We start from the raw sequence: 13,197 nt of genomic DNA on the forward strand, positions 1-13,197 counted from the left end.
TTACAAATATAATCAGAAAAATGAAATACGCTAGACCACACACCTGCTTACGAAAACTATCGTTTGGGGACACTACTAATAAATAGTTTTAACGGGATTTTGATGAGTTCCCCTACGTTTATTGGTGTTAACTAACGCATAAATACGTCAGTAATCTCCCGAACTCCAACAAAAAACTCAAAGGGCTTTAATATTCCAGTGATATGTAGCAGGAAGCACTGCTATTAGGAGGGTACTAAATTTAACAAATTAGTGGAGTATGACAAACTAAAATTAATGGTGTTTTGTCGCCTCTGGCATTTTTTAATTTCGCTGGTGTCCTAATGATCTCGCACATGTCAGCGCCATCTGAAGATGAGCCGCTTATTCTTCTATTTCGGGGCTTATTTGAGGTCATCGTACCTAAAACTGTTGGTTCAGATTGTTATGACATCATGCCTCTGTCTTATTATTTTGGTTCGAATGGCTTGTGAGGGTTTTATCTGGTTTACATTGTTGTGAAAAAATTTTAAGATAGGTACCTATATAAAATTGTCCTCATAGCAGATAGATATCTGTGAGGATTTATATATCTTATGTATCTAGAAGAGATCATTTTGGAAGGAGATATTCTTTTAAAAACAGGTCCATAAGTTCGCGTTATCTAGATTCAATTTCCAAGAGCTATAATTTTAAGTTTTCTATTTTTCTGATAATAAATTGAACGTTATTTTTATGTGACTAAACTATCAATGTTATGGGGTTGCAATATAAATTATGAAAACCAATTATCACAGCCATGTGCAAAATTACTCAAAACAAAACAAGCCCAATGCAAATAACGTAGCATGGTTTCTATTATATTGTATCCGTCGATATCACAAAATATAAAAAGGACAGAACAAACTGTCGTAGAGCGGTGATTCTCGCGGGCAGCCTCAATATCCTGTATGTATGTAAACTAACGCACTGGTTGGTTACGGGAAGAGTGATAAAAAATTACTAATTTTCGGCCTCGCCTGCATTTGCAGCAATTTGTAATTTTGAATTAGAACGGGGTCTTGATCCAAGACATGGGGTCTTGGATCTACCCCGTTCAAAAGTAACAATGGACACGTTGAAAACTCATTGCAAAACAAAATTCGATTAAGATATTAATAAGAGATTGTACTGTAAATAAATTGAAAATAGTTACTTCTTCATCCACGTTATTTTTGCGCCAATACACGAGGCCCCCGAACTTTGATTAAAATTTCATAACCCCAGCTTAAGCAGCGCCGACTCATTGTAAATTATGGTTCCTCAATATTTAATGGGATCCTTTAACATGTAACATTGCTGTTATGTATTATTGGTACGTGAGCTTGGTACCAAAATGTGGCGTGTGGTTTCGCCCTAGAATACAAGCACACCCAAGGACAGTTGACGTCAGACACGCCACCAGTTATAAAATCATAGCTGAATCTGTTATTTTTTACGATGACCTCTGGTTTCGCGGCGTCACAGCACCGAAACAAACTGGGGATATGCGGAGATGAGATAGAGATATTAAATATTGGTACCTAAATGTTGTTTTAGGTGCGTTGTAAAGAATCATTAGCAAAGTAGATAATTATGTATTATGATAGAAAAGAAAATAGTTATTTGTATCTTACAAAAATACTGTCAATTCAATACAACCTAACTCTATCCATGTATTCTTAGAATGTTATATAATGTAGGTACATAAATATATTTAGGGGTACCCCGTTTATAACTTCAACTGAGTTAGGGAAGTTAAAATCCCACTGCGTATGTTACTACAAAAGTAGATGTTGTGAGAAAAGACGATAAATGTATCCGTTTTTCTTCCTATTTCTTTAGGTAACAGGTATCAAAACCACTACATGAGTATAATGTAAGTTGTAAGAAACCATAAAATAATCACTTAGTTATTTCTTTCCTGGGCCACCGTTCATAAGATCCTTTTTTTTAATTCGATATTGATTTGAATATGGACTAGTGACTTGGTATAACTTTCCATTACTCTATAAACAACAAAGGCTAATCCAAAATTTACCCACATCCCAGTTACAAAATGCCTCGCATTCCTTCGGGACCTTCGGTCATAACTCATCCAACTATCGGCATCAAGCCGCCAAGAAAGCTATATATCAAGTTTGATAGTCAATTATTGGCACTCGGCACAGAAACCGCCGTCTATGGGTTATCTAAAGCATATACCCTGCAGGGCTGGGCCTAATTCGCTATTCATAAGTCGAACTTGTACGCAAATAAAGGTTGCTCCCAAAGGAACTTGTGAACCCTCATTTTATAACATGTGAATTTTAGTTCTACTTATTGGGACTACTTTCTGTCTATGGAGATTTAGACAATTGTTGCGAATATGTTGGGTCAAGATTTTTCATTCTTTCTTTACCCAAATCTATAAGAAAGGCAAGTGCCTCGATGTATGGGAGATTATTTTATGTCTGTTTTGAAACTATTTATAATATAAATAAGCAATGCATTTTTATTAGAAGAGTTACTGACAAAGTTACAATGCAAATATTTCGATTTTGAAGTTTTTATACGTCAATTTATTACACTTAACCTTTCCATGTACGAGCGTGAAAAATGTTCTGTTTTTTGTTTTAATGCCGTAAACCACGGCAAGCTAGAAAGATTTATCATCGGAAGGACACTTACTGACATCCAACTCTTAATGTTGGGAACTCGAAATGAACCTACTATAATGACGGTCTCCGCCGGGGCTATTTACTGCGCTCCGAAATTCTCATGACCAACTATCCACATTCTTGAGGAAGTTTATATTGAATTAACGACACTAAAAAGTACGTGAACTCGAGGTTGGAGGAATCCGAACTAAAATCAGAACCTAAATCTATTGTTAACGTTGAAGAAATCCATGTAATGCTTAGATCTGAACGCGCTTCGAACATTCCTCGAAACGATTCTAATTTAGAACGCGTCTTTAGAATTAGTGACGGAGTTAACATTTTGACAACAAATACGAACGTAGAAAATGCTGTAAGCCAGTTGTAAACGCTTAAATAGGTCTGCGTTGCCCAAAATAGAGAAAAGAACGGACAAATAATTTAGAATCAACAAATATTTTTTCGAGAGCACCGGTGCATGTGATTAAGGGATGGGACATTATCTGTGATGCTTTTGTCCTCGTATGTCCTTGTTTTGTGGTCTGTGGTTGAAATTTTCTAATATCATCAATCAATATTAAACCTTATTCCTTAACGTGACGATACAATTTCTCTATTTAATGACTCTTATAAAAATTGTATTGAGTTACGCAAACTCAATACCGTTGCCTAGACGAAAGCTGATATTGACGGTGACATCTCTAGAGTACGTAAAGGATTATCGAATGACAATGTACATTTTTTCCATACGTGTTTATTTAGATGACGATATTCAAAAGGATCAGATGCTTTTAAACTAGATGCTATTAAATTGCGCATGCGTCTTTTGTCGCGCCATATGGCATTTTCCAACAGATGGCTCTTTTGTCATTATTCCATGATAATGCAAGTATATATTTGTAATTTGGATTAAAATAATAAGAAAACTTTCCAAAAGAATTTCGTTAATTGGCTATAAATACCATTGTTACCTAAAGTCTAAATTGCCTATGTTTAAATTCTGTTAAAGCAAATTTAAAAATATTTTACTTTGATACAGTTTCAGTTACTCTAATTCTATTTCGGTGTTTCATTGTAATCCATTATTCTGTGAATGGTTTCAGAGAATTATCTGGTTCTAAAACATCACAGTAGCTATTGAAATTTTTTTGGACGTTTCAATAAGAGAAACTTTATATAGTTCAGGTAATTGCTAACTGTTGATCATGTTTAACAAAAAAAAATTAAATAATATTTAGTTATCATCAGATTATCATTAATATTATGACAAAAACAATTTGGTGGTCAAACTTAAGATACATAAATTCTACTATTAAGATACATAAATTCATGAAAATTGTTAGAGCCCTTTTAGAGAAAGCTACTTTATACTATAGTACGTTTGCAAAAACAATTTTATGCAGGTTGGTATTGATAGAAGTATAATATAATAAAGTTACTGAAAATGTATTACAGCATTTTGCCCGCTATGTGTTAATGTCATTTCCATATGTCGCAAAAATCTAAAGAAAAACTATTTTCGAGACATAAAGATGACATTTCTCTTAATAATAAATTTTATTATTCTTAAAGGTATATTGTAGTATTGTTAATGTTAATTTTTAATGTTAAACGTTTAATGTTGTTTAAAGTAAACAACACTCAACGGTTAGCATTAATAGAAAAAGACTTTGCATGTCATCCAAATGCAAAATAAATTATTATAATAAATAGTATGTAACCCAGAAATCACCACAAACTGCAGTCTAAATTTGATAACAAAACAATGAAACACTGATAATTCCATTGCGGTTACATTCAAACCATACTCCGTCACAAAGGTTCAAAACTAAAATTTCAGATTATACTATCTGTACGTATCCCTTTTAACGACTAAGTAAGTTAATTACCAAACTAATTCCATTATCCCTTGCCCTTACGGTTCCTACTCAAAACATTGGTTAAATATTATATTCGGAATTTATTATCAGGATCAGTAAATTTCACGCCCATGATGTAGATCTTTGTATTTCGTCTCTTTATCTATCAAATATTGGAATGACCCCTAAACTTTGTTTTGATGTTTTAGCGAATAAAGTTGATTACGTTTTATTGTTATTGTATAATAATTTAGTAGTTTTCTGTCATCATTTCTGAAAGTTGTGATAGCCTGTGGTTTTCATTACCTTAGTCAGTTTGGATGTAATCGTTCTAGATTAACCTAGACATTATTTCAAAAAGTTTTATCTGCGATCCTTTTAATAATATATCATGCTATAATAACTTATATCTGCATACGGAAACTATGCTCTATACCTACGTCAAACTCTAAAGATGTTTGTTGTGCTTTTGTAGAAATGTGAAATGAAATTTTGTTTGAAAGATATCTGTTTAAATAACATATGATTTCTTAAGAAATGTTCGGCTAAAGCAGCCGCTTTGTAAACTCAGTTCTGGTTAAAGCTAAAATATTAACATAACTTCAATACATACAGACATACCTTAGCTCGACATTGAGTTATCTGCAAAATTTGATATTTCTCAAAGCTTATTATTTTTACATCGATAATAAATATTTTAACGAGAAAGTTATCGAACTAACATTCGAAGTTCATCGTCCCGTATCTTCGCCAAGACATTGTAAACTACACAGGACGTGGCATAAAATTGTACGGGACATTTCCACTCGTACTGCGGTCTACGAAATAACTTTTCCCATTATTTCTGCGACCCATCTCTTTGGTTTGATAAGGGTGCGAATAGCAAAAGTAAATGGTGTTGATTTCGTTTTGATTCCGGCACGGAGATAACAACAGTTTCATGACTCGATGAGTAGATGGCGCTAGTGCGACAAAGAGCAGATATTGGCGTAATAGGAAAAATATGAGGATTTATTCAAGCGGGGCCTTTGTAATGGCAAGAAAATAGAGTGGGAGTGTTTTATTTATAATTCTCCAGTTTTTTCCTGCGAAAGTGAGTTGTTTACTTTGTTTATAGGAATTATTTATAGTTCTAGAATCCGTTATAGGAGTGCAGTAAACAATTTTAATTTATATTGATTTTTAATAATGTCTACATATTCTGCTTTTTTATGCTTATCGCTAATTTACGATAAATTGTCAGTTTTAGTGGCACGAAAGCCATCTACACTTTGTACGTAACTGATGTAATGAATTAATTTACTCAATCTCATCTATACTAATATTTTAAAAGAAAAGGTCCGTCTGTCAGTCACGTGTTCATGGTCAAATCGCTTTTGATGAAATCTCGAATAGAATAGTTTACAGAGGACCAACATAGGCTATCGCGGGCGAAGGTGAGGGCAACAGGTAGTCAAACTTTAATGCTTCATATTTGAGAATTAAAATTGAACACATTTACAGATTAATGTTTCTCAAAGAAATCCGTGAAGTAATTCGGATATCAAAGTGAAAATCATTTTTGAATAAAATACCTACTCAAATCTTGGCTAAAGGGTGTAATGTGAAAAAAAATGAAATTATAAATTATAATAATCTAAGTGCACCGTTTTTCTTAACATTCCTACTCGTCTTTGGTAGAACACTAATATGTTTTCGACATTAGACATTTTATAAATTTGTTTGCTTTTACATTATGAGTCGTACAATCAATAGTGTCAATTTATATTAAATTTTAATCTACACAAAATTGCACCATTGACTCAACTATACAAGGTAATATTATAGTCAATTTAAATCTTATGTACTTATTTGTTGTAAATCATTGATTTTGCGATGTTTTGATATACTCGAATAAAGATTCATTGGTTTTATGCAATTTCACAATAAACCAGTCGTCAAATCATAATTTAACGACTGGCTGCGAATGTTTATTAGAAGTTCGAAGTGATTACTTCCAACTCAATCTTATGTTTGATTTTAGCAGTTTTTGATGTGCATACGGTCGAATGGTTCAAAATAATTAATTTATGTTTTCAATTATTTATGTAAGTATGCCTTTATCATTAATTTCTGTAAAATAAATAAAGTTTTTTACCTAAAAAAAGAAATCTTTTTTGCGACAGAGGATATTAGCACGATAAAATCAACTGTGTTTATGTACGAGTCATTTTTATTTTAGTAATAAACTACTAAAATATAAATTACTAGCTTTTACCCGCGGCTTCGCCCGCGTGAATTTCCAAAGAAAACGGTTTTTTTTCCGAGATGAAAGGCACCCTATGTATGCAAAATTTCAAGAAGATTGGCTGAGTAGATAGAACGTGAAGAGGTAACAAACAAATAACCAAACAATCAAACTAATTTCGCATTTATATTATTAGTCAGGATTGGGATTTTATGTTATTTATATATTTTAAAAATTATTTCCAGACTTACACAGATTTGAAGAAGAAGAGAGCGAAATGTTTCGATAATTAAATATTTTGTTAGTAAAAGCTAAATTTTAATGCCAGCAGTTAGTAGTTAAAGTTTTTGGAGAACTTTCTCAAGGGAAGCTCGTGGCGCACTGCTACTTTTTTTCCAATTAGACTCTATTTCTACATTATCGATTGTGACATCTCGAAACTTATTCATATATTCAATATTCAAAATAATAAATTCTCATCATTATCTTAAAATGTTGAATATTCTGTTGTGGTTTTACGACCAACAGCCTGACGCCAATCCTCTTTCGGAATGCTGTTGTTGTAGCTGTCATTATATCCTTGTCGTTCAATTCCAATTCACCTCATTAATTATTACTTTTTGAGATACTTACTTTAAATTGATTAGATGATGATAGATAGATTATAGTATGAAAGATAGATTGATAATGGCCATTTTTAAATTAACATAAATTATTAGATAGAGAGTTATACGCCCCAAATTTCACTTGAAATAGTGTAAAATATCAAAAGTTTAGTATAGGGACGTAAAATCGATGGCAGAGGATAGATATATATATATATAACTGGAGGCTGCTCCACCGCCAATAACACAGTTCTTGAATGCATGACGATATTAAGAATTTCTAATGTTTTTATTTAAAGTTTACCCATATAATAAAATATTAATTTCACTTAAGACTTTGATCAGACTTCTATTTTTAAAACCTAGGTACTTATTTTTCCTGAATCGTGTCGGATAAAGATTTTATTAATATTAATATCAATATATTTGAGGTATCAAAGTTTCAACAAAATTATAGATAAGTGGGTCTGGAGAGTGTATAAGCGTTCAAGAATATAAGTTATTCTATGCCTTTCAACAAGATGTTTTACTCAACTTCTAACTCATATAAAAGTTCTAGAATATTAACTATCCCTTCTTTGATATTATGCAGGCTAAATATTTGAATATTTTATCATGAAATATGTAAGTAGAAAGTGTTAATATAAAAAAAAGAAATAAGTATGTAATGCGAAACAATAGCTTAATGGGAGTAAACATAAATAAAACAAAACCAAATAAAATTTTGAAAATGTGTGTATTTCATTATTTTCTGATAATAATATTTTTTCAATATTTACACATATTTGTATGTACAAAAAATCATAATTATTTACAGTCTCTTTTGTGACATATTTGTTTAACAAAATAATGTTATATAAATGCATCTGTACATAATAAAAGTTTTCAACTTTGGCATTATAATAATTTAAGCGATCCAAATATTAACTTGTACCTAGCTAAACTTACTTTTTACAACAATAAATATTTACAATGGCCTGTTCATTATTTATCTAAAAATACTATCGCAGAAATTAGGAAATCCGTAACAACTAAACAAAAACTAGCGTTCTACGTAATACAAAATAAATGCGTATTCGAGTCGGGCACAGTATTTCCTAAGACAATAAATACGAACCTAGACTTAAAATTAATTATCACTTTTATTGGACTAATACGCTTAAGCGTTGCAAGTATGGACAGTATCTGATTACCTGCGTTGAAGCATACGCTATGCCCAGAGCTGCGCATGCGGCGGCAAGCGGTGTGTGTGGGGGTCGCGTGCGTGGACGCCGGCCGGTATCGCCAGCGCGTCGCCCAGCAGAGGGGGGAGCTTGCCCGGCGGCGGCGGCGGGGGCGGCGCCGGCGCCCGACCGGCCCCCACCGGGGACACCGAAGCGTAAATATTCACATTCGACCGATGATATTGACACTTCCTCAAGTCCGGCATAGCGAACCTCAGTTTTTGCCAAAATTGTCTATCACCCCACTCAATACACGTATTCGCCTTCAAACATAGCCTCAACTCCGGATCGATATCTCTATTCGGTAGCTCGCCTAGCAATATTATTATCAGTCTTCTTCGTCTCTCTTTCAATACTTCGTGCAGTGCCGTCTTGAATTCGAAACGACACCATTCGTTGTTGATGAAATTTTTAGATAGGACTATTATCGTCCTCTTGGATGACTCTACAGCCTCTATTATCGTATCCGCTACGTACGCCGAAGCGTTAAAATCTCGGTAATGTAGGCAAAGGCGGAAACTGGGGTCGGTTGATTCGAGACCCGGCGCTAGCATTTGAGCAACAAACGCCTCGTCTTTCACGCTATAACTGATGTAGGCGTCGAAAAGGCGATCTTTGTCGGCTTCATCGTCAAAAGCCGTACTTTTGTAGCACATTCTGAAGCCACAATGGTAGTAAATCCAGACTCGCAGCTCGCGGCGCCAATAAAATACTCCGCATATTAGTACCGAGCTTATAACGAAGACGCATAAAGATATTAATAACAGTGGAAGGTAATCATTTATGACCTGGTTTTCAATTATGGATGAGCTTCCACCTATATCTCTTGTGCAAAATGTGGAGTTAAAATCAGACATATATGGACCGACTGTATTCGTTTTGTTATCGAATATGCAGGTGATTTTGTCGGCATCTTCCACTTTGCCCAAATTATTCTTAAACCAATTGCGGAATTTGTGCAAATACTGACAATCGCACGACCAAGGATTGCGAGACAGACTTATCGCCACCAAATAAGGATTCATCGTGAATTGCCACACAGCAAATCCGTAAATGCTATTTCCTTCCAGGCGTAGCACTTCTAGATGCCTCAACTCTATGAAGGTTCGATTATCGATGTAATGTATTTTATTGTCTTGTAGATGCAACTCGCGCAAGCTTTCCAAAGGAGATAATTCGAAACCTAACAATTCTTTTATATTGTTCTTTTCTAAATGCAACACTGTTAAGCGTTTTAGTCCACTAAATGTATTATTATATAGAGCGTCAATATTAGAATTATTAGCGTACAATATTTTTAAGTTCTTACGTCCAATAAATGCATGACTTGTTAAACCACCAAAATTATTACCGTCTAAATATAGTTCAGTAGCGTCCATAGGTATACTGTTAGGTATTTCGGAGTACCCAGCAGCCGAACAGTCCACAATATTCGCCGACCACGGTTGATCATGATAACACGTACAGTTCGATGGGCACGTCATTTCACAATCACAAGCGTCGAAATCACAACAATGACACAATGTAAAACAGTGGGTTTTATACGTACACAAAAACTGCGATGATTCCGCTTCGATAAGTGGAATATAAGTCCTTTCACGATTATATAGTAACTTGCAGTAAATACTTTCCAAGTCCATAACTCTAGGATGCTGCCTCAAATGGTCTAATTTATTGATGCGTTGTAGCCACTCCATAGTACAGTCGCATTGAAAAGGATTTCCGCCGATATAAAATTCGGGCAGAGGGCGTCCAGGGTCCACGGGAGTCAGTCGAAGAGCATTGAGATCCATACTAGTTATCTGATTAGCATACAAATCGACTCTCGTTAAATTGGTTTTTCCAACAAAAGTTTGAGCTTCAACTTGGGTAATTTGATTGTCATTCAGGAAAAGTAACTCCACACTGCTCGGAATCGAATATGTATAAATTTTCGTCATTTTATTGAAACTTGCGTCTAATGTTTGCAAGCGTAGTTCTTTGTCCATGCGATAGTTATTTCTCAACTCTTTGATGTTGTTGCTGTGTAGGTCCAGCCATTGAAGTCCCGGAGGAATAACGGCGTAATCAAACCAGTCTATTTGGTTATCTGACACGTTTAACCACAACAGAGAGGGAATATTTACAAAGAGGCCTTGGATGTCCGTGAGTTGATTTGCGTCCAATCTAATAGCTTGTAAATTTGTTAATGTTTCGAAGGCATTCATATTAATTTTCTTCAGTCTATTACGGGCCAAATTCAAAATCTGGAGAGATGGTAAATCTGAAAACACGTCTTTACTTATGTTTTCTATTTTATTTCCAATAAGACGAAGGCCATATACGTTATGCAAACCAACAAAGCCGGACTCCTCAAGTGAAGTTATCTGATTTTCTCCAAGATCAAGGGTTCTCAGTAACCGCATATTTCTTAGGGCCATGGGTACTTTTCTTAACCGATTACCATTTAAATTCAAATCTTGTAGTGACGATGTATTCATAAATGCATCTGGGTGTAGTTCTTCAAGATGATTGTTGTCAATTGATAGCAAGGATAATACGTATAAGCCATTCAGGGCATAAGCATCAATGTGAGATATTTTGTTGTATGACAAAATAAGCGTATGTAAGTTGTTCATCGGTGCAAAAGTATCGGCTGCAATATTTTCCAACATATTATGCTGCACATTTAAGATTTGTAGTGTATATAAATCTTTGAATATTTTAGGGTCCAATTTCGTTAGCCTGTTATTAGATAAGTTTAATAACACCATTCTGATTAAACCGGTGAAAGTGTTTTCGTTAATCCATGTACTTGTAAGATGGTTATTAGATAAATCCAATGCTAATAGTTGATCCAAATTTGCGAAAAGACTAGGTGAAAGCACACTGATAGAATTATTTTGTAGGTATATTTCTTTGATCACTGGCCTGCAATCTTTGAATAGATCTTGTGGAAGAGCAACGATTTTGTTGTTTGAGAGATCAATTATCTGTAGTTGTTTAAGTCCAGACAATGCCTTGTCAGCCACCATCGAGATTTCGTTGTCATGGATGTGCAATTCTTTCAGTCTTCTTAATGCCATAAAACCATTTTCAGGCATAAGCACAAATTGATTGCTTGATGCATCTAACACTTCAATATCTAACGAACAAGCACTATGTGATAATGATGATGCAGATGGAGGTACATCTTGTTCACTTATCAAGGCTTGATGAATTGCACGCTCTCTGAAGCCTAAATCACTCACATCTTGAAGTCTGTTCGAAGATACATTCAAGTACACTAAATTAGTGAGAGGGCAAAACAAGTTCTCTGGGAACGACCAAATGTTATTAAAACTGAGGTCCAACTTTTCCAATTGTCGAACAGCCGTAAAACTCTCTGATGCTATCTCTAGGCTCATAGCGGCCCATTCCGTGTTTTTGGTTCGAATCGTTAAATTTCGGAGGTCTCTTAGTCCGGATAGAACGCCAGGCGGCCATCTTCCAATTTTACAGTTATCCAAAACAAGTTCACGCAGTTTGACTAAATGCGCGAAACTGCGGTCGTCTAATGAACTTTTGTACATCATTTCTTCATTGCACTCTATCCTTAGAGATGTTGTGTGCTCCGACGGTATGACACTGAAGTTAGTAGTGTCGAACTCGCTGTTGATTGTCCGAAGTTTACATGTGAGAGAAACCTCATGGGCATCATTAGGACCTCTCAACCACCACTGGCAATCATCGGGAGCTTCATATTTCAGCGGTAATGAGCTTTGATCGGCGACGTTGAAACCAACAACAAACCAAAATAGGATTTGGCTGAAGAGATATTTTCGTGATAAAGTTTGACGAATATCCATTGTGGGGGAAATCAAATATCAAGGAAGAAAGAAAACAAGACACGGGAGGCTCAGTGTCATGTTTTTTCCGTCGGCGTTTGTATATTGCGTTCCCTCGCCGGATGTAAAGTATCCATCAATTTATAAAAGTCTATTTCGGTATCAATTTAACACGTAATAGTCCTTATTGTACCGCACATGATGAAACTATTTCGATCACAATCCTTTTATTTAGTCCTTGGTAACGTAAACAAAATTCACTGAAACATTTCACTATAACGTCCGATATTCACAATTGTTTCTACTATTGAACTTTTTCGTTTAAATCGAGTGATGAATAGAGTTCGTCAGTGTATTGTTGAAATATTTTTGCGATAAGCGTGTTTTAGACAGTAACGTAAACCCGGTTGGAGCGTCGAGCGGCGCGACCGTGCTCGGACGCTGCTTCGAGTCGACTGAATGTTGGTAAAGGCATTGCAGTGGAGTAGTATTCGTGTCGCGTGAGGGAGGGGCGAGGGGCAGATGAGCCGAGCGGTGGCGAGTGTTCACGACGACTTATTACAATAAATTTATTTTTTACGGAACTCTTAAGCCATCGGCTGAACGTATCCCGCACCGCAAACTTTGAATGAAAGCTGGCATCAGCTGGTTTGGGAAGTTAGTTGGAACTAACTTATAGATTTACAACATTAAAAACACAAAGCTTATGTAAGTTAATATAAATTATATTGAAATAAGTAAGTATTATTTTAATAGAAATTGCTTTGACTTTTCTAAATATTGTCCAGATTATATTGGCAATGAGTATTATTAGAGGATAATAATAAAATCAGTTTCTATT

General features: G+C 34.9%; 1 protein-coding gene across 1 annotated transcript in view; it reads right to left on the reverse strand.

Moving 5' to 3' along the window:
- The window catches only part of Toll-6, a 103,395-nt gene extending 90,596 nt beyond the window's left edge, over positions 1-12,799 (reverse strand). The window contains exon 1 of the mRNA XM_053748789.1: positions 8,521-12,799. Within this exon, the coding sequence (XP_053604764.1) occupies positions 8,538-12,377 (3,840 nt within the window). The 5' untranslated portion in view covers positions 12,378-12,799 and the 3' untranslated portion in view covers positions 8,521-8,537. The remainder of the gene's footprint in view (positions 1-8,520) is intronic.
- Positions 12,800-13,197: the final 398 nt, after the last annotated feature.

The sequence above is a fragment of the Plodia interpunctella genome, chromosome 8 (assembly GCF_027563975.2).
Source record: "Plodia interpunctella isolate USDA-ARS_2022_Savannah chromosome 8, ilPloInte3.2, whole genome shotgun sequence".
NCBI lineage: Eukaryota > Metazoa > Arthropoda > Insecta > Lepidoptera > Pyralidae > Plodia > Plodia interpunctella.